Source organism: Narcine bancroftii, chromosome 14 (genome assembly GCF_036971445.1).
Source record: "Narcine bancroftii isolate sNarBan1 chromosome 14, sNarBan1.hap1, whole genome shotgun sequence".
NCBI lineage: Eukaryota > Metazoa > Chordata > Chondrichthyes > Torpediniformes > Narcinidae > Narcine > Narcine bancroftii.
Genome location: NC_091482.1, coordinates 1,109,948 through 1,136,566, shown reverse-complemented (window position 1 = coordinate 1,136,566; position 26,619 = coordinate 1,109,948). Strand labels below are relative to the sequence as shown.

At 44.4% G+C, this 26,619-nt stretch overlaps 1 protein-coding gene across 7 annotated transcripts in view; it reads left to right on the top strand.

Moving 5' to 3' along the window:
- smg6 (SMG6 nonsense mediated mRNA decay factor) overlaps positions 1 to 26,619 on the top strand; it is a 340,784-nt gene that overhangs the window by 242,492 nt on the left and 71,673 nt on the right. For 6 of the 7 annotated variants that reach the window (XM_069910299.1, XM_069910296.1, XM_069910300.1 and 3 more), the window contains 2 exons: positions 11,028 to 11,204; positions 14,635 to 14,784. In XM_069910299.1, the coding sequence (XP_069766400.1) occupies positions 11,028 to 11,204; positions 14,635 to 14,784 (327 nt within the window). The remainder of the gene's footprint in view (positions 1 to 11,027; positions 11,205 to 14,634; positions 14,785 to 26,619) is intronic. The other variant, XM_069910298.1, reaches the window with a different exon arrangement.

The window sequence follows — 26,619 nt, the reverse complement described above, 5'->3', positions numbered from 1 at the left end:
CGCGATGCACCCAGCAGCTGCAGTCGGCTTTGAACTGGGTCACAGTGTGTGTGTAGTTCCTAGGTTATTTTCGCTTTCTTTTAGTTCATGTGTCCTCATTTGAAAAGTACTGAAGGTAGCAGGGCAATGAATGTCCCCAAGGATTTTCGGCTGGCATTATTGATGAGCCCTGGTTTTCATTTCCATTTCTATCATAAGGTTAACCTCCAAGCTGAGATGGTGGTGGCATTCATTTCTGTACTTGAGAAAAGACGTGGGAGAGAATTCAGAGATTAGAATGATACCAGGAATGAAAGGGTTAATGTATGAAGAACGATTGGTGGCTCTTGGACTGGACTCATTGGAGTACAGAAGGATGAGGGGGGACCTCTTGGAGGCTTTTCAAATGTTGAAAGGCCTGGACCGAGTAGATGTGGCCAAGATAGTTCCCATTCAGGTCAAGAGGGAATAACTTCAGGATAAAAAGGCATAAATGTAAAACACAGATGCAGAAAATTTTCTTTAGCCAGAGGGTCGTGAGTCTGTGGAACTTGTTGCCACAGGCGGCTGTGGCAGAGATTGATAGGTATTTCATTAATAAGGGCATTAAGGTTTACAGGGAGAAGCCCGGGAAGTGGCCTGAGTGGGAGGACGGATCAGTTCATGGGGCAGACTCGATGGGCCAATAGGCCTACTTCTGCTCCTATATTTGGTGATAAACAGACATGTGATCTGAAACTTCAGGTTCACCCTTGATGCCAAATTGAAAGTCCATGCGTCGCCTGTTAAATGGTGCAGGTTTCTGGCTTTCTCTTGGCCTGTGAGGAACCCAGGTGTTGCAGTGCAATTTGGAAAATGTTCAAGCTGCAAGCAAGTTGGCTAATTGTTCATTCAAAAGGCTTAACCCTTTCTATGTAGCTGTGGGCAACCTAAATTGGATAATTGTTGCTTGGGCTGTGGCATATCACTTTGCTCAGGGCCCTCAGCTTTGACTGAAGCCAGCTGCTAGCAATGTGCAATGAGCTGCAGCATAGACATCAAGCAGTGATAGCTTCTGGCAGTCTTCGACCCACAAAGGGGCCCAGCCAGTTCCGCTAACAGGGACATATAAATCTAATTAGCTGCTGAATGGCGATAGCATCAAATGAAAAGGCATCTATACAGCAGTGGCAACAGTTCAGCAGTCCGAACCTCTCAAGCAGAAAAATGGGCCCTGTGCCAAAATCAATAGCGAGGTAGTTTGTTTCTCTGCAGCTGCCTGTGGACGTGAATGAAGCTGTTAAAGGCTTTCCTTCCATTCACAGGAAGGAGATCTTTGGTGTTCATGTATGGCACTATCTGTATCGATATTTCTCTGTCTACTTCCATTCAAGTTCAACGTCGGAATAACAGGATGGATAGCTTCACATTTCAATTTCCCCTTTCACCTTGCACAAATATTTGTGTGTGTGTATGTGTGTGGAGACACTCCTTCTGAGCCTGTAACTAGTGTTGCAGTGTTCTTAAATACAAACAGAAATGCTGGAAATACATAGGAACTTTGTCAGATTTTGTGAAAAAAACGACGGCGATTCAGTGAGGGGCACCCCTCAGGCCACGAACTTGCCTTTTCTCCACAGCTGTGTTGTCACTGTGGAGAGTAACACTAAAGTAATTCAATACCCTTCCCTTCAACTTTCCCTTAGTTTTCATGACACCAGAGCGCAGCATTTAGACCATGTGCACCAGTCAAGCTCACCTCAACCTTTCAGCTCCATTCTGGAGTCCAGGGTAAGTGCAGTATTAGGGCATGGCTATACGGTCAGGCTGCTGGGTGCCTTCTCTACCCACCCTTACCATGGAAGTTATAGATTCACTGGCACCATTGGAAAAATAGGCAGTTCTGGCCAATAAGCCTCCCTCATCTAACGATCATTGATCTCATACTGACTTCAATGTCTTGTTGAATGCTCAGACATTTCACAATGCCAGAGGTGGGTGCATAAATGTCTGATAGTCAGGTTCAATGGCCCTGTGACCCTGCAGAAGTCACCTTTTGGAATCTATTGGAGCCCAGCACCTGGCTTCCTTGCTACAGCACAATGTAGGTTGAAGGACTGTGGCGATCCTGCCAAACCTGGCATGTTGTCGGCACAAACTTGCTGAAGAAATTTGACTACACAATCTCTTGTGTGAATAACAGTTAAAATTTTCTATATAATCAACTGTGTAGAAAGTTCCCCGTGAGTGAGACACAGCAGTGCTCAGACTCAGCACAATGATAAATAGTGAGGTGAGGTTGGACAATTACAAACTGGCTCTTCTGGTGGAGGGAATTGGGAGCTATTGATCTCCCCTTTACAATGCATTTCTGGGTATAGAAGCTGTAGATTCAACATGGTGGTCACTCAGGTTGTTGTTCAGCTTCTACGTATATCACAAATCAGCGAGGCTGGCTCAGTAACCAAAACTCAGTGCTGCAGATACCCAGCAGGCCCAGCCGCCTCTGAAACAAGACAAGTTGGTGGGAATGGGTAAATACTACCTCAGAAATAGAAAGGAATGAGCAAGCCCCTAATGTGTCCAAAATAAATTTGGAGGTTTAATCATCTGTGAATCTGCATTTTACAAACCCTTTTCTCTTCATCTCATTACCTCTACTACTCAATATTTATCCCTCAGTCAGCAGCACGCTGGATTTTCTGGCCGCCATTTCATTATCATGGGATCTCACTGTGCACAATTGGGCGGTGGGAGGTATTTCCTACAAAAGTGATTCCACCTTAAAGATAACTAACCATAAACACAAGACAATTTTTCTTAAACTTCCTTCTAGTTCTTTTCTGAGTGATTCATATACGCTCCTTTGTAGAATTATTCAGGATAGAACTTTTTTCATCATATATTTGTTCAATTCCTTCTTCTTGACAACAGTGAAACCTGCCTCCACCACATCTGTGGAGAGAATGTTCTGAATTCCAAACACATTCGGCATGCTATGCTGAAATCTCTTCCCTTTAATTCGTAGCTATCACCTCGAGTCTGTGACTATCCATCAGTGGAAACAGCTTCCTATAGCCCAGTCTGTCCAAACCCCTCATTGTATTATCAACCTAACCCTCTCATCTTCTCTGAGTAACAAACCCAGCCCCAGTAATCGTATCTGGAGCTCCTCATCCAAACAGTCATTCTTGGTAAACTCTACAATGCCTTTGGGGTTCAGGATGCTCAGCCTCCTTCACAGATGCTGCCTGTCAAGCTGTGCATTTTGTGGTTTGATTTTCAACCCGACACTGTATCCTGCTTCAGTTTTTATCCATGAATTCCATTGATAAATCTGGTGAATCTTCCATGAATCATTTTCAATGCATGTACATTTCTCAAACCAGAAAACTAAAGCTCACTGTAGTACTTCAGGTGTGGTTCCATCAAAGCCCTCCACAGCTGTGAGAAGATTCCCAGACCTTCATACTCCGTCCCTCCTAGACCAGAGGACCATCATAGAGTCAGAGTCTTACATCACTTTGCCCCACACAGTCCATGCTGACAATCAACTGCTAAATTGTACTAGTCCTCATTCATCGAATTGTTATAAAATTCTCTGACAAAGGGCCCAGGCCCACAGTATTGGTTAACTTGGGTGCTGCCTGATCCCTGAGTTTCTCCAGTATGTTTGTGTATTGCACTTGACCCCAGCATCTGCAGATTTTCTTATTTAGCTTTTAAAAATTCTCCCCACGTTTTCACCACCAGAAACTGCAGATTCGAGTCTCCAATGTTTTGCTGCATCTGTTTCATCCCCATGCACACTCCCTATTCTGTCTCTGTTCATCAAAGTAATCTGCTTTTCTAATGGACAACCTCACATTACAGACCACGGGGTTTCAGTTAAAGAATTAAACTGAAATCCTGAATGGCCTGTCATGTTCAGGTTTCTGGTCACATTTTGAAAGGTCAGTGATAGAGACCCTGTGCAGACCAGCAGAAGTCTCATACCTCGTGCAAATAAGACAGTACAAAAGTGCAGTGTCACAGAGAGAGATGAGGGGTTTGGAGCAAGGGCAACATCCAGATCGGAAAGGAAATTGAAGAGACAAAGGGAGTCATCTTTAAAGTACGGGAGTGGAGCGTTTGTAGAATGTGGGAGGGGATGTTCTGCTGGGGGCAGCACACTGAGTGTCACCATGCTTCAGTGCCATTTTCTCCATGAAGGAATAGGATGTTCACTTGGATGCCCTATCACATTGCTGTTTCTCTTCCAACAATGATCACGTTTCAAAAGGGATGCATTTTATTCTCTGATGAATTTCCTCCATGCTGGTATTTGAAAGGCTGAGTTATTTTCATGTACAATAAAAGCAGATTTGTAAAATACATCAGATAATCTTGTTTAAACTGACCGTGCGTGACAGGTTTGGTGAAAGTTTGATAGTATTTCAGAACTGAAGCCATGATCAAGGAGTGAATCTCTGTAGTGGGGAGAAATTTTGAAAATTCATTTTCTGTAATGTTCATTCTTTGATCATTTTTAAAGGAGAATTGAATAAATATTAGTATGATATGGTGATATAGAATAGGAGCCAAGAAATGGAATAAATATTATTGTTTTAAAGTAAGGACACAGGTCTATGGACTAATGTCATCCTTTGCTCTGTTATTGCACAGGATTTCATTGTGTTTTTCAATTTGACTTTTCTCTTGAGTCTTTGAGGACTGATCACTTTGTGATGAGAAGATAACTGAATAATTCATTCCCCCCACTAGTGGTGAGATCATCCTGTCAGTAACATCAAACCTAGAAAAAAGGCAGAAGGTGTCAGTACATCGGTGGTAACTCTTTCTGTGGTCTCAGTTACTTCCAGTATCTTCCTTGTATGGAGTATTTGAAGTGTTGGCTCACCCATGGAGCCCCACGTTTGGGTTTCTGCTCTGAGCAGGGGCTTGCTTCGCGAGGACCAGGCAGTGATAGATCACACCATGAAAGGCACAGGAGTGGGAAAGGACTTCAGATACAAAAACATTGCATTTTGTTTGATCTGCCACCACGCCTTCAACCCTCATTCTCCAGAAGCATGGACCACCTTTGGAGTCCCTTTGTACCATATTTAAGCCCATGATGTTCACCTTTTTAGAAATCATATTCTTTCCACTGCAGATTGCTGTTGAATCTTGTTGGTTGAGCAACTTCATTGGAGAGGAAGTTGAGATGAATTCAATGATGAACGGGAATGTGTCAAACTGATTCAGGCACAATGTTAATGACATATTTATTCTGCTGATCAACCTTAACAACTTCTACCAGCTCCAGCAATATTGGTCTCTCTTTTTCACATCTCAGACTGACCGTTCCCTTTGAGGCTCTCTGCTCTGTTCTCCTGACCCACTTGCTGCTCCTCATTTGTAGCACTTTGTCAAGTTTTCATTGCTACCCCTCCCATCATCCAGGGAGATAAGCAGACTCTGCAGGGAAAGCAGCGATTCACCACTGCATCTTACTGTATCCAGTGTTCATCATGTGGAGAAATCAGGCCCAGTGTGGGTGATGACTTTGCAGAGCACCTGAGCTCTGTCTACACACGTGACCCTGAACTTCCTGTTGCCTGCCATTACCCCCCCTCCCCACTCCCACTTTGACTTTTATCTTGGATGACATCCAAATGAACATCTTCCATCTGAAGTATTCCTTGTTTTTTTACCCCTCCCAACTCCACCTTCTCTGCTACCAACAACACAGTAAAACAATACAATAGTCACTGTTTGGTGGTGTTCAGTTTACATATGGCTCTATTTTTAAGTCTGTGATTTAATGGACCTACTGGAGGGCAGCAGTTCAAACAAATGATGACCAGGATGGTAAGAGTCCTTCAGGATTTTGGCTGCCCTGCTGAGACAGTGAGATATGTATAAACCCTCCAAAGCGGGCAGTGCACAGTCGATAATCTTCTGGGCCATACTGATGACCCTCTGAAGGTCCCTCTTGTCTGTGGCCGAGCAGCTGGCAAACCACATTGGAATGCAGTGAGCCGTCCACTCTCGATGGAGCAGCGATAGAAGGACACCAGCAGTTTCTCCTGCAAGGGAAGGTTAAGCGACAGATGAATAAGAGCCACCCAAAACAAAGGTTTTGAGAGTGGACATGAAGGGATAGGGAAAGTGATGCAATAATACCCCTTAATAAGGATTTACATAAATAGTTAAAAGGAAAATGCATGCAAGAAAGAAAAGTGGAATTACTGGGGAAGGTTGTTCAGTCCATAGGGTAAGGATTGAGGCTGCCATCCATCTGGAGAGGATACTGAGCAGCAAATTACAGAGTGAAAGATATTTGTTTTGAAGAACTCAGTCTCCTCAGAGGCTGTGATTTGAAAATGGTTGAAATAGATTTCAGGCAGATGAAGTTTACCTGCATTTTGGGACCAGCTGGAGTTATTAATTGCAAAATGTATATGTTGGCTCTGTGTTCACAAAGATGGTGAAGGTATATTTCAAAATCCACGGTGATAATTGAATTTTCATTGAAGAATCTTTGACCTGAGACAGTAACTATTTCTTGTTCCAAGGGTGCTGCCTGTCCTTCCAGGATTTTCTGTTTTTATTACCGTAATTCAAAGATCAGTTTCTAGATCAAAGTGTGAAAATTAACTGTTTCAAGCTTTGAATGAGAACTGGTATAAATGAGGTTTATTCCTGGGAGAAGGTCTTGAGTATTCAGCCAAAGCAGATAGAGCCTGTTGGTCCGAGGAGTACATTTGGACCCATGTGGAGCTCAACTCCCATGATGGTCAACCTCAGTGTTCAGTGTTTCATATAGCCAGATCATTTGGATTCAATATTTGACTATTGTGACAGTTTTCCTGAGCGAATACTGATCAGGAAGATTTTCTGAGATGCTCGAGGCTGTGAATTTCATAATTTTCAGCTATAGTTAAAGATCAGAGTACTGTATCCTGCTGTGTTCTAGATCATTAACCTATCATAATGAGAGAAAGGCTGATATGTGATTTTGTGTGGTTCTTTTATGTCTCTTCATTTTCATATTTATAGAGTTTTGGTTCACCTACTAGGGCCTCTTGGGTGCTAATGAATGACGTCTATTACGGTTTCAAAAATAGAACCTGTTTTGATAAATGACGCTGTTGAGAAATGAAGACATCTCAAAGGCCACACCCTCTGACGTCAAACTCATTTCAGTCATAAAGGCAGTGTCACTAGGGGCTGTCTTTGCATAGAATCTCCCCATCCCTTGCATCAGTAAGGTAGAAGGATGTTGTCATGGAAACTCAGGAGACCTGACTGAGTAGAGAGACAAGTGACAAAGGCAGATGCACAATGATCTGGACACAAAAACAACATGATCAACCGTTGCTATCTCATCCCCTGTGGCAAATTTCTGCTCTCCTTAACTCAACCTTTTTTTTTAGAATTTATCAATTTTATTTCCTTCTGATGCAGAGAGCTGCACATTAAAGCTTCAGCAGGTGAAGAGAGTTGTCAGAAACCTATCCTCTGTGTAAATAAATATAAAGCTACAGGAACTAGCTGACCACTCAATATCAACAGCCTCACAAGTTAACACGCTTGCCGTTAATTTCATTGCATTCCATTTCAACACCGATTGTTTTTAAATAGATTAACACTAATAGAAAAAGGACATACTAAATAATTTCATTCATGTGGTTCAGCTGCAGTGGAACCACATGAAATTAGATATTCAGAGTTTTGCCCGAAACCAGACCCTAGCAGATAACCTCAGCAGACCTCTAGATAACCTTTTGTATTTGCCAAGTAATATCCCAGCCAGTGTGTGGATAGTGTTTCTGTATGAGTACAAATTGAGGAACTTTAATAAAATGTGCACACCATTTTCTCATGGACTTGAACAAAATGGTATTACCAGCTAACACAGTCTAATTCCCTTTACTGTGGTTAGTTTCAGGATCTTCATCACGTCTCATATCTCATTCCTCTTGTATCCTGCTGACATCATGATCTAAATGTGTTGTTTCTGATCTCTTTCTCAAACTTTGGAACGAGTGAGCACAATCTTTGGGGTCATGGGTGATTAGAAATAAACTATGCAGAACTTCTTCAGCAAGAGGATCACCTGAGCTAGCTGCAGCATGTTTATTTGGATCTGGGCTCTCTCTGGAGCAAATCTGACTGTCAAGATTTAAGGCTTGTGAGATTTGTCAGCCAAGGTTGGTTTCAATTCAAAATGAACATTTAAGCCAGTCAAGGCAGCTTCTCTCAATCTCAAAACCAAGAGCTGTCACATAAAGCGTAGAACACAGAAGGAGGCCATTTGGTCTAAAGCATCTGTGCTAGTGAAAAAAGCTGGAGCCCAATCCCACGGTGAGCACTGGCTGAACAGCCCTGGAGGTCACAGCTCCTCAAATCCACACTCAGAGCCTTGGTGCTCCTCCCATCCTTTAATTCAGTGAGTTCTACACCCAATACCCAGCTTTCATTTACTTAAGTCTGTTCTCACTCTTCCTGCACTTTTTAATATGCCTTCATTAAATCTTCCCCAAATCACTGAAAGAAAGCTATCGCTAACCAGGACACATAGATGTATGAATTGACTTTTAATATTAGGAGAGATGGAGATTTTAAAAGTCATAAAAAAGGGCCAATGTATTTAGTTAAAATTAGGACGCCATGGTGAGCAAAGCAGTTAGTGTGATGCTGGTACATTGCCAGCAAAACGGGTTGGAAACTGGCACTGTCTGTAAGGAGTTTGTATGTTCTCCCCGTGTCTGCGTGGGTTTCCTCCAGGTGCTCCAATTTCCTCCCACTCCTGTTCAAGACATACTGGTGATTGTAGGTCAGTTGGGTGTAATTGGACAGCATAGGCTCGTGGTGTATGTCTTTTTAAAAAATTCTTTGTAGCAGACTGAAATATTGGCAGAAAACTCTGCCATTGTTAAGTGCAAGTTGTCAGGGATAAAACCAGTAGTTTACAAATGTTGATCACACTAAAGATGTTCAAGTAGCTGGCCCCATCTGTGCAGGCCTGAAAAGAGTTAAATGGGTCTTGTTGTCAAAGTCCATCAAAGCCAACAAATCCTGGGGATTACAGGTTTGTTCATTTACAGTCTGAGGTGTCACATTCTCTAGGTACAGATACAGGTATATTTACCAAACATAGAGATAACTGAAATGAAGGCAAACATGCTGAAGACATTCACCAACCTGTGCCACCACTTCATTGGAACAATGTATTGTACCCTGAGGTCTTTGTTCTTCAATCCTCTTCAGGCTTCTGTCCTGTGCATGTTCTGCCCTGGTTTGATTTCACACTTGACCAAATTAAATCCATCGGTCGTACCTTTGTCCACTTTCCCAGTAAATTGAAATCCTGTTGTAATCTCAGATAACCTTCCTCGCTATCCATTATACCTCCTACTTGGGAGTCATCCACAAGAATCCTACCATGTTACAACATTACCATCCAAGTTGTTAATGTAGATGACGAACTCTGGACCCAAAACTGATCCCTCCAATACTCCTTTTGACACAGGTCATCAGTTTGAAAAACTATCCTGTGCCCCCCACCCTCTGACTCCTACTACAAAGCAATCCAGCATCCAGTTGGCCAGCTCAGTGTGGATCCTTCTGGACCAGACCACCATGTGACCCAGCTCAGTGTGGATCCTTCTGGACCAGACCACCATGTGACCCAGCTCAGTGTGGATCCTTCTGGACCAGACCACCATGTGACCCAGCTCAGTGTGGATCCTTCTGAACCAGACCACCATGTGACCCAGCTCAGTGTGGATCCTTCTGGACCAGACCACCATGTGACCCTGTCCAGTGTGGATCCTTCTGGACCAGACCACCATGTGACCCTGTCCATTGGCCCTGTGTCTGCATGGACTGATTAAGGAGATGGCTGATCTTCCTCCAGCTCTTCTAATTACCCCACCCAGGTTCTCCACTCCCTTTCCCTTGCTGTCTTCCTGTCCTACCTCTCCCCTCTCCTCTCCGCCAGCAACAACTCTGGCTCTCACTTCCCCCTTGCACACCTCCATTCCCTTCTGGTTTCCCCCCCACTCCACCCTCCAACACCTCCTCCACTCATCCATAGGTACCCTCTTCCCACCCCACTGCTCCTCACCCCTCTTGCAGGTCCCACCCCACCCTGTCACAGTTCATTCCCATCATGTGAACCCCACATATTGTCACTTGCTGTAACAAGACCATTGTCTTCAGGAACTGGGAGTGGCTTCTCGCAGAGGATCAGAGTAATTTGAGTTTCTAATTTTAATCCTGCTTTATAAACTATCAAACGCATTCTTTGGAAATTTGCAGGTCACTTTTTCATTCTGCTGCATGTCGTTAACCCTGGCAGTAAGTGCTAACTGAATGACTGAACACTCCTTTCTACAATATTCTGCAGTGTGTGAAATGCACATGTTCAAAATCTCTCATGGCCGTTGAATGCATAACTGGTTCATTTTGTACTCTGCTGGGGGAAAAATTGCCTTGATTGCTGAACAATAATTGGAAATAATCACGTTATTTTTTCAGAATTGATGCCATGTGCCGTCAGCACTTTGTTGAGGTCCATGAATCCATGTCAGCACCCTGCCGACCTGATTCACGTGACTTCATGTCTGTGCCCTCGATTTAAGGTCAAGCCTGATCATGGTTTTGTGGTCGGCAGGTCATACCAATTTCAAGTGGCTGACAAGTAATATGAGAATGGGTTGTTAAAATTAAAGAGGAAGTTGATGCTATTGTGGAAATGCCTTTAGTTTCCTTTTTATGACTTAAACCACCTTTCATACACCCTGACAGTTCAGTTTTGCTGTTCCTCTCGTGATGTTGGTGGCACGTAGCGACTCCTTGGTGGTGTCTTTTGGTTCCGCTTGTGTCCATCTCTGTGGCTTGTGCTCCTTTCCACAAGCCGGCCTTAGCTGTCCTCCTGGTCGCCTCAGTGCTGTTTGACGCATTTCTCATGAGCCTTTTGGCATTTGACCAACAGTGTGGTTTTTCTTTCCCCCACCCCCCCCCCCCCACCCCCCCACCCCCAAGCTAATGCTTTGGTTTCCTCCCCAAAATACTAGGTAATAGCGGCTGACTGCAAGAGGGTCACAGTGCTAAAGTACTTCCTGGAAGCTCTGTGCGGCCAAGAAGAACCTCTGTTGGCATTCAAGGGTGGAAAATATGTGTCAATGGCACCCATCCCAGACAGCCTGGGAAAGGAAGATGGAAGCCAGCAGGGAAAACAACTGGAAGATCAGGTACAACACACCAGAGGGTTTTTTTTATTCCATTTCCTGAAATTCCACTGCTGCTACGAGATCCACATGCTGTTTTCTATTTCACTTTTTAATGGATGATTTAATGGAGCTAACCTCGGCAAGGTCAAGGTTCAGGAGTAGGATAAAGTTTATAGCTGTGGTACTGATTTCACAGGGGGCCTTGCTTGGAGCACTGATACAGGAAGAGACAAACTCATTGGTTTGTGTGGAAAGTTGAACACCAGCCCACATCCTGATATGATTAGGGATTTTGCTAGTCTTCCTGCTTTTTCATATACTCCCTTAAAGCTGCACCGTCTCCATCCCTTTGTTCACTAAATGCTCTTTTCATTCTGAATCTATCCATCTCGTGAAGGCACATGCAGCCCTTGCATAGATCGGACAATGACGTTTTGAGACGTCTGCTTCTCACTATAAGCATGCCTGAATGCATAACCAAATTCCCACTGAATCTGTGCTTTTCCTTTTGGTGACAACCTTGGTTGATCAGCAGCCGTTTTGTTGAATTTTATTCACTAATGATCTTGTTGCTTTGTCACTCACTAAACTCCTTCACTCCACTCTCAGCTCCCCCAGCCCTTTCAGATAAATGTCTTGATGTGAAGATGTGAAAATGACTGTGGTAATTTGAGGGAATAGTTAAGAGGAGGTCATTCAGCTTGATCGCTGGCTGATTCCTCCCTCCACCTTTATACCACATCTTTTGCTACTCTTCCTGAACAATCTCTGCCAGTCTCCATCCTGAAATCACCAGTTTGACCTCGGCATCAGTTTTTTACCTCTCCCTGCTCTTCCCCTTTGTTTACTAGAGGGTAACAACAAGGTGTGGAGAGTGGTGGGATGAGCCAAAAAGCCACCCATATCAATGAAGCACTTTTACTGCAAATAGGATGCATGCTCCAAATCTCTGTGGTTGGAGATCTGTGTCTTACCTCTGTCCAGCTTTTCAGTCCCTGCCCCTGATCCTAGTCTTCATGGGGAAATCTTTCTGTGTTATTGAAATTCTCAAGCAATTGCAGTAAATATGCCTTCCCGGTATTGCATTGGGACAGTCATGGCCTTACTTTCCCACTCTTCCTTCTCCCTGTCACTGGGAGAGGACAAGTCCGCTTTTGTGGTCACTCATGAGTACTTGATGTCTCTGCTTGTAACATGAAGAGGGGTACTGAAAAGAACATACCTGGTGCCTCAAATGCTGCCCAGGAGGATTGAATGCCTTCAAGACAAAGTGAAAAAGCACCAGATCCAGCAATCTAATGACTAGTTGGCAAAAAGGAGACAAGGCTGTATCACGTTACCAAGGGAGCATTCTTTCATTTTCTGGCTTGCCAATAAATACTCAACATCTGATTCAAGTCATGAGGATTTTACATTTTAAAGAAAACAAACACAACTAAGCTGGGATGCCATCGTTTGCAGTTGGCACAGGTGCGGTGCTAACTGAGTCCTGCCACAGCTATTGGTTGGGTACAGGCTCACATGTCCATAGGGCTCCAGGTCCGGAAGGGCACACTCATTGAAGGTACAGATCTTCTAGTGCTGCCAGAAAGCCCAGCGAGAAACAAGTGTCTCAACGATCTGGAGGGAAAAATCATTTATTTATCATTTATTCTCATTCTGTGATTATTACCAAATCAGTGGCACCTCTTCAGAGAGCCTAATCCATGTAGTTAGGGTGACCCTTCGGACCTTTGAACATTGCACTGGAGTGTCACTCAGGTAGTTGAAAGTTATCTGAGGTACTTACTGTCCCTTACTGCTTTGGGATGAGCCTCCACTCTCCACCTCAGCTTGCCAGTTCTTATTTTTTCTTCTTGAAAGTACTGCTCTTTTGTTGAGCGCAGGTTCCGGAAGCAAAGTCTGCCTGGTTCACTCAGAATGAACTCTCTACATTCTGTTCCACTCCATGAAATCCTCATCTTCTTTCCAACTTATTTTACACTCGAACCAAAACATTGCGAAAGTAGCAGTGTTTCAAGTTACTTAACCTAGTGGTCACAAGCAGATGTGGCTGGTGCAGTTGTCACAGGGTTTAGAGAGTCCTGGAAGTTCTCCCGTTCCCTGCTCTCCACCTTCCAGCACCAGCTCATGTGAAACTTAGAATAAACTAAACCTCAGAACCTGCAGGTACCTCTGTAGCCAGGCATTATAGCAGCTGAATCCAAGACAAACATGTCGAAGAACAGCCACCAGCAAGTCTGCTACACTCACTCATTAAAGTTCAAACTGCCTTCTGTACCACAGTCGACTAATAATGCAACATGCCCCCAATCTAAACCAACCATGACAAATGATGTAAATTCTGTCTGGTAATGAATCCTTGATTGAAATCCCTGATCACCACGGACAGCGTCCTGACGATCCATCCCAGTGGTTCCCAACTGCTTTAATGTTCATGTACCTCCCCCGGACCATTAACCCCCGATGACATCACAAGGTTCTCCTTTAACAAGTTGCTGCTAGCCAAAGATTTCCCCAGAATTACATACAGTCCAAAGGCAGGAGCACTCAGAGTGGCAAGTGCCTTTATTTATTCTGTGAACTTTGGAACCAGATGGGAAGCTGTAATCGTAGTACCTGTATCCCAACCCAGCTGGCACCACTAGCCAGGCTGTTGACACCTCACAGTACAATTAATATTCCATGAGTTACAGTTCTCAAGCTTGTATGTTAAGGGAGCCAGTGGCTTGCCTTCCTGGCTAGCATGGAGCACACAGACACCACGAGTGCTCTGAATTCTCACGAATGAATCGTTTTCAGCTGTACACTTGTGTGAAGTATGAGCAACACTGTTTTCTCCACTTACGAAGTGAAGGGCGTGGTGATGGAACTGCTGGCTTTTAACACAGGCAAGCCGGGTTGTGAAGAGGCAGGTGAGATACTTAGCAGTTGGTTCTTCAAGCCTTTGGTGCCAATAAGCAATGGGGTGAAGGTGGAGCAGATGTGACCTCCTTTCTAAGCAGGGCGGTGCCTTCCATTGGTGAGCTGCCCAATCCTGCAGCTTTGACTCTGTGACCAGAGGTGAGCTGCACTGGGTCACGATTGTGTTTGAACTCTGCCAAACAGCATGATGTGGGACTTCTGGAAGTCGTCCAGTAAGTCGGGCGTTTTCAAATATCAGTCAGTATTAGAATTTAACTTTAAAAATCTGGGTTTGGAGTCCAGTAGAGCTACCAGACCCACTTGGTAATCCATGTTTATCTAGATTTCTGGCAGCCTCTGTCCTTATCAAGGGATTATTAATCACCAAGGCATGAATATGACATAGTTTGAGTCTGTGTTCCTGAACTTTTGTTTAATGTATGGATCTGAATATTGAAGATGGCAGCGCCTTGCTGCATCTTGTTAGTAGCACTCTCATTTTTCACTGTTCCTCATTTCAGTTCTGTTGCCAACCATTTGTACACAGGAAGAAGATGTCATCGTTGAAGAATACGAGGGACACGACACTGAGCCTGAAGGCAGCGGAGGGGAAGATGATATAAAGGAGCTGAGGGCAAAAAAGCAAGCGCTGACTAAAAAGTTCGCTGAGCAGCAGCGCAGACAGGAAAAGATCCAGGTACCAACGCTCTTCACTGGGGGAAAACTTTCCATCTTTTGTTTCTTTCATTTCTCTGAGCCTTGAACAGGAGCCAGAAGCATCTGTCTAGCCCATATGCTTCAAACTCTTGTGCTATGCAGGACTGGTTATAAAATAGGCAAACCAAAGACCCTTTTGGGAAAATGCACATGTGTGCCCTCGAGGCATTGGCTTTGCTCCTGAACAGACTCGAGTTATTTTTCCAAACCCAACTTAACCTTTTAAAAGTAAGATAAATGTTTTAAAATGTTAATATCAACAGGGTCTGATGTTTTCTTCTTGATTTATCCATTCAGAAAAACCGTGTTTTCAGTCAGCTTCTCCCAAAAACTCATTTGTTAAAGTTATTTTCATGAATCTTTACAACCAGTTGTCTGCTGAGGACCCAATGGCTCGTATTAACTTCATTAAAATCGATCACTGACTCAAGTGTACCAGCTAGAATTGATTCCTGATATTTTTGGCGGAACCAAACTCTTTAACTCTTTCAGTGCCAAACTGTCCCTCCCATGACCTGCAGCCAAAGCTCTCTGTTATGCACTTCACATACATCTTACTCAGCAATCTGTGGGCCTCGGAGGTCTTGGAAAGAGTATAACCTTTGTGTTCTGTTACCTGGATGGCGGGGACTCGCACAGATTCACTTATTCAGGCCTGGTTGTACATTTCTTGACAGGACATTTCACAAACATGACTAGCTTATTTAGAATGCAACTTCAATACAGAGGAGTGTGATTATTGATAAAGGACATCACAAGATAAATGTAATTACATGACACTTAAGAATTTTTTTATAACAGGATATTGTCAGTTCAGTGAATGAGCAGTCTTTCAGATGATAAAAAGGAACCCAGTGGGCTTGTAATTCACAAGCAGAAGTCATGCAGGGCTGAGGGGTAGATGCCAGGGCTGTGTGAGATCCAAAATGAAACCCGGGTGAGATGGAGCTTGCCGTTGGCACCCCGGCTCTTCTCAGAGAGAATTGTGACTCAGCAATCCCCGACGCAGTGCTTTCCAGCTCCTCCTCCTCTGCTGCTGCTTGGCAGTCCATCACTTGGGCTCACTCAATTTGGGCTCACTCGTTCAGTCACGTGCTCATCTGACACAGCAGAAACTAATACCTTGGAAACCAGCTGAACCCAGCATGTTTGAGCATGTCTGGTGGTGCTATATGTGCAGTCTTTCTTTCCCTCTTGAACTTAATCTTCTGAACATGACAGCAATATCAAACTGGTAGTTCCTGGGCTTGCTGGGTACGGGTATCACCATGAGTTGCAGAGTGGTTCTCAAGCATGATGGGAACATGGACTGTTCCACATGCCTGACACAATGGCAGGATTAGCTGAGGCCCATACACGTGCCCATGGTTACACCCTGCATCGGGAGGAAATGGGAGTAGTCAGGGAAGTTGTTGAGCATGACGACGTTCTGCCATTTGAAGGAGAGTGTTAGTCGATGGGGACTGAACAGCTATGCTCAAGAAATAAATGGAGGGTCCTGCTGGTGGGGAACGGATGAGTAAAAGGGAGTGGAAGATGGAGAATCGGAATTCTTCAAAGATGGGGAGTGCAAGAGTGGACTCCTGGATGAAGGTGGGGACTGGATGGGGGGGGGGGGGGGGGCAGTTAGGGACAAGACGGCAGTGAGATCCAAGGAGATGAGTTTGGTGGAGCAAGAGAGGGCAGAGACAATGGGTCTGCCAGGTCAGTGCTGTTTATGAATGTTGGGTCAGAGATAGAAGGAGTTGGGAGCAGAGATGAAGCGAACCCCTGAAGAGATGAGTTTCATGATGGTTTTCATCATTTCAGTAATCATTAGGCCTCCCAGATTGCACCACCTTGAAGGACTCGGGTCCTGAAACATTGGGTATATATCTTTACCTCCTATGGACTCTGTGAGACCAGCTAAGTTCCTCCAGCATTTCTCTTGCCCCTCCTCTGTTAACCCTCCAAACCTGCTGCCTTACAAACCTTCCTAATTTTGCATTTCTCCACCCACTTCCACCCTTCTTTTCCTTCCCTTCCTTCCTCTAAGCCCCGTCAATCCCCTCACCCAGACCTTCCACCACCCCTCACTATCCCCTGACCACACACCTGAACGTGGCTTCAATTCCTGCTGTGTCTTTACCATCTGTGGCCTCCATTTTTCTGCCCAAGGAGATAATGGAGGCTGCCATATTAAAAATATTTTAGACATAGATAGATTTTTGGATTGTAGGGGAATTAAGGGTTATGGGGTAAAGGTAAGTCGGTGGAGTTGAGTCCACAACCAGATCAGCCAAGATCTGTTTGAATGGCAGAGCAGGCTCAATGGGCTGGATGGCCATGTCCTGCTGTTATTTCTCATGTTCTCCGACTGCCCCATTCTCCATACCCTCAGTGATTCCAGCCTCTCCCGCCTCTACCTCATCTACCTGAGATATCAGGATTTCTGGCCTGCAAAAGGTTGGGTTGCAGGTACAGCAGGTTATTAAGAAGGGAAATGGAGTGTTGGTCTTCATTACTAGAGAAATTGGATTCAAGAGCAGGGAGATCACGCTGCAACTGTACAAGGTCCTGGCCTGGAGAACTGTGTATAGTTCTGGTCTCCATACTTGAGGAAGGATACACTGGCCTTGGAGCCAGTCCAGAGGAGGTTCACCAGGTTGATCTGGGAGATGAGGGGGTTGACCTACAAGTGGAGAATAAATCGCCTGGGATTATACTCATTTGAATTCAGAAGAATGAAAGGAAATCTTATAGAGATATAAAATTATGAAAGGGATAGATAAGAAAGAGGCAGAAAAATTGTTTTCACTGGAGGTGAGACCATAACTAGGGGACACAGCCTCAAGATTCAGGGGAGCAGATTTAAGATGGAGATGAGGAAAAGCTGTTTTTCCCATTTGTAAATCTGTGGAATTCTCTGCCCAGAGAAGGGGTTGAGGCGACTTCATTAAACATATTTAAAGTTCAGTTGGATAGATTTTTACATAAAAAAGGAATTTAGGGATATGGGGAAAAGGCAGTTTGGAGGAGTTAAGTCAATGATCAGATCAGCCGTGATCACATTGAATGGTGGAACAGGCTTGATGGGCCAGATGGCCGATTCCTGCTCCGATTTCTTATGTTCTTATGACATTGCACTCAGGTATCAGATAAGAGTGTTTATGTGGAACTGGAAGGGAATGATTGATGTCTTTCTGACCTTGGTTTACTTGCTTTTCCCTAGTTTCAGGTGGTTACTTTCCAAGATTCTATTATAAACCATAGAACATGACAGCACAGAAAATAGGCCATTTGGCCCTTTTCAGTGCCAACCATTGCTTAGCTAGTCCTAATAACATGCTCCTATTCCATAACCCTCCAGATCTCTCCCATCCATTATTTATCCAATTTATTCTTAAGATTGAGTCAGATGGCAGCTCATTCCACACTCCCACCACTCTGAGTGAAGAAGTTCCCCTTAAACCTTTTCCCTTTCCCCTAAACCCATGTCTTCTTGTATCTATCTCTCCTAATCTCAGTGGAAAGACCCTATTCACATTTACTCTGTCTATACCCCTCATAATTTTGTAAACTTCGATCAAATCTCCCCTTATTCTTCTTTGTTCCAAGGAACAAAGTCCTAACCTGTTTAATCGTTCCCTGTAACTCAACTCCTGAAGACCCAACAACATCCTGGTAAATCTTCTCTGCCCTCTTTCTATCTTATTGAGATCCTTCCTGCAGCTAGGTGACCAGAACTGCACACAATGTTCCAAATTTGGCCTCACCAAGGACTCATACAACTTCAACATAACATCCCAGCTCCTGTACTCAGTGATTTATAAAGGCCAAGATGCCAAAGGCTTTCTTTACAACCCTGCAACACCGCCTTCAGCGAACAATGTACCTGTATCCCCAGGTCTCTTTGCTCCTCCCCATTCCTCAGTGCCCTTCCATTTACAGTGTATGTCCTTCTGTGATTTGCTCTTCCAAAATGCAACACCTCACACTTATCTGCATTAAACTCCATCATCCATTTACTGGCCCATTCTCCCAGTTGGTCCAGATCCCTCTGTAATCTTCCTCACTGTCCACTACGCCTCCTATCTTTGTGTCATCAACAAACTTTCTGATCCAATTTACCACGTTATCATCCACATCATTGATAGAAACAACAAATGTCCCAATACAGATCTTTGAGGAACACCACTCGTCATAGGCCCCCAGTATGAGAAGCAACCGTCCACTATCACTCTCTTTTTTCTCCCACTCAGCCAATTTCAAATCCAGTTTACAACCACTCTATTGGATTCCTTCTGAACTACCCTCCCATGTGGGACCTTGTCCAAGGCCTCCCTAAAGTCCATGTAGACAACATCCACAGTCTTTCCTTCATCTACCTTTTTGGTAAATTCCTCAAAAACTCTACATGATTTGTTAAACATGACTACCATGCACAAAGCCCTGCTGACTGTCCTTAATCAGTCCATGGCTGTCCAAATACCTATATATGCTATCTCTCAGAACTCCTTCCAATAATTTACTCACTACTAATGTCAGGCTCACTGGGCTCTAGTTATCTGGTTTACTCTTGGAGCTTTTCTTAAACAGCAGGACAACATGAGCTATTCTCCAATCCTCCGGGACCTCTCCCGTGACCAAGGACATTTTGAATATATCCGTCAGGGTCCCTGCAATTTCAACACTTGTCTCCCACAAGGTCCGAGGAAATATCATATTCGGCCCAGGAGATTTGTCTACCTTTATTCACTGTAAGGCAGCAAGCACCTCCTTCTCCTCCTTAATCTCCATATGTTTCATCACCCTTCTATTTGTTTCCTTTCACATCATATGTACTCTGCCAGTTTCCTGAGCAAAAAAAACTGTTTAAGTTCTCCACACATAGTTGACCACTCTGATCCTCTAGGAGACCAATTTTGTCCCTTGTTATCCTCTTACCCTTTGGATTTACCTTCACATTATCTGCCACAGCCCCCTCATATCTTCTTTTTAACTTTCCTTATTTTCCATACTCTGCAAATACCTTATTTGCTCCTTGCTGTCTATTCTGGTTATACACCTCTCTCTTCTTATTCATCATACCACCAATATCCCCTTGAAAACTACGGTTCCCTACACCTGTTAATTTTGCCTTTAATCCTGGTAGGAACATGCAAACTCTGCACCCTGCAAATCTCACCTTTGAAGGCCTCCACTTGCCGGACACGTCCTTGCCAGAAAACAACTTCTTCCAATAGGCTCTTCCAAGATCCTTTATCATTTCCACAAAATTGGCCTTTCTCCAATTATGAACCTCAACTCGAGGACCAGACCAATCCTTATCCAGAAATAACTTGAACCTAATGACATTATGGTCACTGGACCCCAAATGCTCACCTCCATAGACTTCTGCCACCTGACCTGCTTGGTTCCCTAATAGGAAATCAAGTATTGCATCCTCTTTTGTTGGTACCTCTACATATTGATTTAGAAAACTTTCCTGTACACATTTGACAAGCTCCAAGCCATGCAGCCCTTTTACAGTATGGGAGTCCCAGTTGATATGTGGAAAGTTAAAATCTCTGACTACCATAACTTTCTGTTTCTTATACTGGTCTGCTCTCTCCCGACAGATTTGCACTTCCAATTCTCTCGGACTATTGGGCGGTCTATAATACAAACCTATTAGTGTGCTCACACCTTCCTGTTCCTTAGCTCCACCCATTTGGCCTCTGTAGGTGAGTCCACAGAGCTGTCCTGTCTCTGCACAGCTATGATATTTTCCCTGACTAGCAACGCCCCTCCTGCCCCTTTCCTCCCTCCCCCTCTATCACGTCCGAAACATCGGAAGCCGGAACATTGAGCTGCCAGTCCTGCCCCTCCTGCAACCAAGTCTCACTCCTAGCAATAACGTCATAATCCCACGTGCAAATCCAGACCCTTACGGCCAATACTCCTCGCATTGAAACAGACACATGGGAGATTGTTTCTATCATGTTTCTTCTTCACATACAGTCCTCGCATGACCCTGACTGTCCTCCACCTCACTCCTTATCACTCTGAAAATCCAGTTTAAACCCATGGAGCTCCACTAGCAAACCTACCTGCCAGGATGCTGGTCCCCCTCCAGTCCAGCTGCAAACTGTCCCGTCGGAACAGGGCCCAATTCTCCAGAAACATGAAGCCCTCCCTCCCTCCTGCTCCATCTCTTTAGCCACGTGTTTAACTGCATTACCTTCCCGTTTCTAGCCTCACCAGCACGTGGCACGGGCAGCAATCCTGAGATTACACCCTGGAGGTCCCATGTTTCAACTTTGCACTTAACTCCCTAAATTCTCCAACCAGGACCTCCTCACCCTTCCTATCCACATCATTGGTCATGACATCTGACTGCTCACCCCCACCTCCTTAGAATCAGGAGAACTCAATCCAAGCCATCTCGGACCCCGGCACCAGGGAGGCAACATCCGAGATACTCAATCTCTCCCACAGAACCTCCTATCTGTCCCCCTATCACTACTGCACTCCTCACTCCTTCCTTCCTGAGCTGAATGTCCAGTCTCGGTGCCAGAGACTTGACCACTTCAACTTGTTGCTGGTAGGTTGTCCCCACTAACAGTATCTAAAACAGTATACCTATTGTTGATGGGAATGGCCACAGGGGTACTCTGCTCCTTCTGCCTCTTCCCCTTGCCTTCCCTGACTGTCACCCAGCTACCTGCCTCCTGACTGTTAGGGGTGACTTCCTCCATAATACTCCTATCATTGCCTCTGCCTCCCCTAATGTAATACAGAAAATGTAATATTACACAAAATTGCCTTCTGTGAGCCATTAGAAAGACAAAGAATCTTCATTAGTGTTGCCCAGCAGCCCTTACAGTAAGAGAGAAAGAGAAGCAAAAGAGAGTCTCTTCAGAAACACCAAGTGTCCATGGATTTTCCTCCAGCCCTCCTGCAGCCGCACAGACCCCTCTTCGATCCATCAGCAACCCGTGCTTCAGATCCAGACACAATATGATCAGGAAGCCTTCAGTGAATGAGGCTCTTCAGGAGCCCTTCTTGCCCTCATCTCCCTTGCGAATCAGCCTGTGTGGGTCCTTCAGCCAAAAAATTCATTTTTCAATAAATTGTAGCAACAGTTGCAGGATATACAACATGACAGTTCAGGATTGAAGGCACACTGGATTGATTACACGTCACCAGCATGGATGAAGATCATGCAACAAGCTGCTCTATTTAGTACTGAGAATGTAATTGTGGTCCGCATGCTAATTAAGACGCAAGCCATTAGTGCTCACTTAACATTGCTGCCAAAACTCCTGGATGTTTTTAATGAAGTTCTCCTATGTCTATCTTTTTTTTCCCCTCAAGTGGCTAGGGACTTGGTCCAGACCCTTAATTTGCTCTTCAACATGTGGGAAGCTGCCTCTGCCAGTCCCATGGACTGCAGCAACATTGGGTCAGAGAAAGACATGAGATGAAAGGCTATGGGCACCTCACAACTACAAAAACTGGGAAAGAACTGCTTAATTATTATAACTGAGATGACTGGGACATCGACATAATCCACCTCGTGTGGTGGTGCCTGCAGGTTTCTGGTAACATGAAATGGAGAACAGGTGTCTATGTGTTTCCAGTCTCTCACTTTGCCACAGCTTTACCTTAATCTGGCCACAGCACATGTTGGATGCTTCCAGATCCTGGTTTCCCTTCCTTTCCTCTCTTTCCCTGTCCTGAAGTAGGGTTTTGATCGGAAATCTTGACAATTCCTTTCCCCACAGATGCTGCTTGACCTGCTAAGTTCCTCCTGCAGTTTGTTTCTTGTTCCATCTTACAGCATCTGCAGTCTTGTGTGTCTTCCCTTTGACCAGCCTTGTTTTACATTCTCTTCCTGGTCTGCTTCTCCCTCAGTTCCCCTTCATCCTCTTTATATTTCTCCTTTTCCTTCTCGTAGCATTCTCCTCAGTATGCAACTGACTTGTCCTACTTAAGTTGCTGGAACAGCCTTCATTGAGGAGCCCAGCTTCAGTGTGCCTTGCCTGGATGAGACTCTGGCCTTCTTCCTGATTCTAACATTCATTTCCTTCATTTTCACCCTCGTGCCTCAGAGTCAGTACCTCCCTCAGCACCCAGCATTCACAAGCCACCAAACAGGCAACACGCTTGCCCTCTCCTTATGCAGACTTTTCCAGGGATGTGCTGCTGTCACTAACCAGCCTCATATCTTCGTCTCCTCGCAGGGGTGCCTGTTGTGTTATGTCTCGGTCAGATTCGTATTGCTAAGCCTCACATCCCTATTCCTTTAACCTTCACTCTTGCTCACCATTCTTGCCCTCACCATGCTGCCAAGCTGATTATTAAGACCACCTGCCTCAGCCTCACCATTCCTAACTGTTCCTCCTTCAGCTCAGATCTGAATCTACTACTCCTCAGACTTCAAGCTCAAAAGACCCTGCAGCTTTCATCATGTCCTTGCCATGGTACTCTACACCTCCCAGTCCTCTGCCAGCTCTCTGACGGCCAGTTTGCCCTGCTCTTGACCCTGTAACAGCTTCTTCAATGTAGTTTCCAGTAGTCACTAAGTCATCTCAACCATTCTGGCCACCTTCTCTGTTTAAGGTGAATTTATGGCTCTGCTTTGAACTGGCTCTAGATGACAGAGCAGCGACTCTCCAGAGTAGACTGAGTAATTGGTCATCCATAGGGGAAAGTTGATTCAAGGTACTGTTAATCATTGATGAGTCCTAGGGGTACAGATCTGCTGTTGGAAGCTGGTCAAACTCTCACAAGCTCTGTGTATAGTTGCTGCCTGTTCATTCTCCATTGCCAAGAAATACCAAAGCTCTGTGGATTTGTGCTAATGTGGTTTGTCCCTCTGTTTATAATATGTTGCATTCTATATTGGGCAAAGTGGAACTCTCCTTGTGTGAATTTCACAGTAATTTAGTTCAGATGTTAATAAACATGGGGATTGATTTCTCTGTGAATCAGGCATCCAGCTGACTACAAAAAACGAATCATCTATCATATGAGCTGGCACATGTGACAGTTTGCAGTTCTTGAGTCTCATAATTCTTCTCCCATCAGCAATCTAAACCTCTTCCTTGTGCATCCAGCTCTTACACATGGTAAATCAGGCTATCAGTACTGCTGTGAATATCTTTGTTCCATCGTATCTAGCAGAACGCTAAGCTATTGGTTGTAATGGTATTGGAAAGAGCTCTGAACCTGTGTCTGGTGGATTTGAGTTTGGAGTTGTCCCTGTGAAGTAAAGCATGAGTGGACCCATTCCTGATCATCATCTGAGTCAGATAAAGTGAACTGTTTAGCCTATCTGAACAGTTTCCATGGGTTAAAACATGCTGCACCACTGAGTTTTGTTATTAGAATATTCTGTTCCCATGTAATGGATAATGTGGTTCCCCAAGTCTACAGCGGCCTGTTTAGTTCCATGATTCTTTCTTTTAGCCATTGAGGGGCTTTAACAAATGTGTCTAACTACCACTAATCTCTCTCTCACTCTCTCTCCTCCACCACCACACCCCCCCCCCCCCAACCCCCCTAACGTTTTCTGCTTTTATTAAGCTTTTGTTACATTTTCATCTGGTCAAATTTATTGGTCTTGGTCTCTAGATAGTTCCTGAAACACTAACCTTGAAAGGGGACATAATGCCAGGGATCATGAATTTCAACTTTATTAAAGACTAGGGTCTCTCAAGTAATTGTAAACTGGCTGTCTGTACAGGTAATTCATTAGATCAGGTACAATCTCAGCTTTACCTGTATTATTCTACACGAGTTGTTATGAATCTGGTAGTCTTATTAAGCCAGTTTTTTTCTTGTTATGTGGCTTGTATCTTCTCCCCATTTTCCGGGTCAAATTAAGCAGCTAACTTGTCATATACAGAGCTAGAATGGAGAAGATGAGACCACACCCAGTGTTGGTGATTCTCTGGGTAATTTATTGGCTCCCATCAGGAACCAGAAAGGCAGCATTCCCAGTCACAACCCATCCCCTCAACCCCGGCCTTGGTTTATTTTACACAGGATTATGCAGGTCTTCTGCAGAGAACTCCTTCCACCTTGGCCTTTGTACCATCTTACAGCCTGTTCCTTCTGGACCAGTGTGCTGGAGTAGTCTCTGCCTCATTTTGATGACAACTGATTTCACCCCAAGCAGTAAATACCAGTGACAGCACTAATTAATGCAGAGCAAACAAATTGTGTAACCGTCTGCTCTCGGCCTGGACCCCCTATACAGGCTCATTCATGCTCTTAAATACTTTCCTGATATCATGCTTGTTGCTTCCCTTCTCACTGTAATTTAATTTAATGTTCTCCCCACAAAATTTAGCATGAGACTGAGATCCAGGGGCCATATTCTTCTTTCTATATCCCTTGTTGAGTGGCAGCTTGCAAAGGGGAAATTGGATGAACACTCAAGCGAAGTAAATTTCAAGGTGAGGGGGGTAAAGGAGGGGAGCGAGACGAAAGGATAGGTCTTTAAAAGAGTGAGCAGAGGCAAGATGGCCCAAATGGCCCTCCTCGGAGTTGTATAATTCTATGAGAAAAGGGAGAATGTAAAAGAACTTAGAACAGGATGTGCATTTGCCACTGGCAATAAAGTGTGATGTGAAAGCAGTGATTTGATTACAATTTTTCCTGTGGCAAATTCCGTCATGGCTACAAAATTGCATGGAAGACTTATTGACACAGTCAGGTTTGCTTGTTCAGGCCAGTGAAGTATTACCAAGATTCATAGTGTAGATTGTGCAATGGTTATTTTCCTTCAGCATCTAATTTTCAATTCACTTGTACATTTATTGAGACCTCAAACTTTATGCAGAGGTTTTAGAAGCTGGTTCAAAGTAAAGATGAAATTGTGGGTGAAAGTCTCTGTAATGAAACTCACAAAGTTGGCTGGTTCATCGCTGTTAAGGATGAGTCATCAGGTATATTCTAACTTGTTCAATGGAGAGCAGTGGATCCCATCCAGTGGGCCATGGCCCTTGGTGGGCCACAGTGTGTTTCCATGTGGACCAAGGAGACTTCCCAACCCTCTGAGGTAAGGGTGGGTCTGAGGTCATGTCTCGGTCCTCCCAGGTGGCCTTGCAATCTGTCTGAGGTCAGTGAGGTCATCTAGCCATTTCTCAATATAAGTGGCTTGGCACTCAGGCTCTGTCATAGTTCCTATCAGACCCCCACACAGGACAGATTCAGAGTGTGTGTTTTCTGTCTTCTTACTACTTGTTGTTCTTCACTTCAGTCAAGACTCAAGATGCTCCTGTTGATGTGTTTCTTACAGAGCTTCCTTTGACTTCAAAATATTGCTCACTTATTGCCACAAGTGGACCATGGCATGTTAGGCAGGAAGCCAGGTGGACCTTCGACCGAAAAATGTTGAAAACTACTGGTGTAGAGTAATGCAACACTGAAGGAGGCGGGCGCATCAACACATCGAACTGACACCAGCAATATGCAGGACAATCCCGAACTCTTTCCCTTAGCTCTGCAATGTTTAGTTAGTTCTCTCTTGAAAACTGCAGTCAGCTCTCCTCTCATCAATTTAAGGCATTGAGTCATGACAAATTCAGTGTGAAAAATGTCCTGGTTTAAGTACTGCTGGTAGCTAAATGTTTGATGTTTTTCAGTGCTGAAGTACTACATACGGTAGATACGAGTTGGTGCTAGCACTGATCTGTTTATAAGCTTTGCTATGAACTTTTTCAAAAGATTGTGTGTTCATGAGAACCAATTTCTGAAGAGGTTGGTTCAGAAAATGCATGGAAGCCTTCAGTTTGCTGTTCTTCCCTGGGATAGCATATGTTGAGCAGTTTGGGAAGGTGTG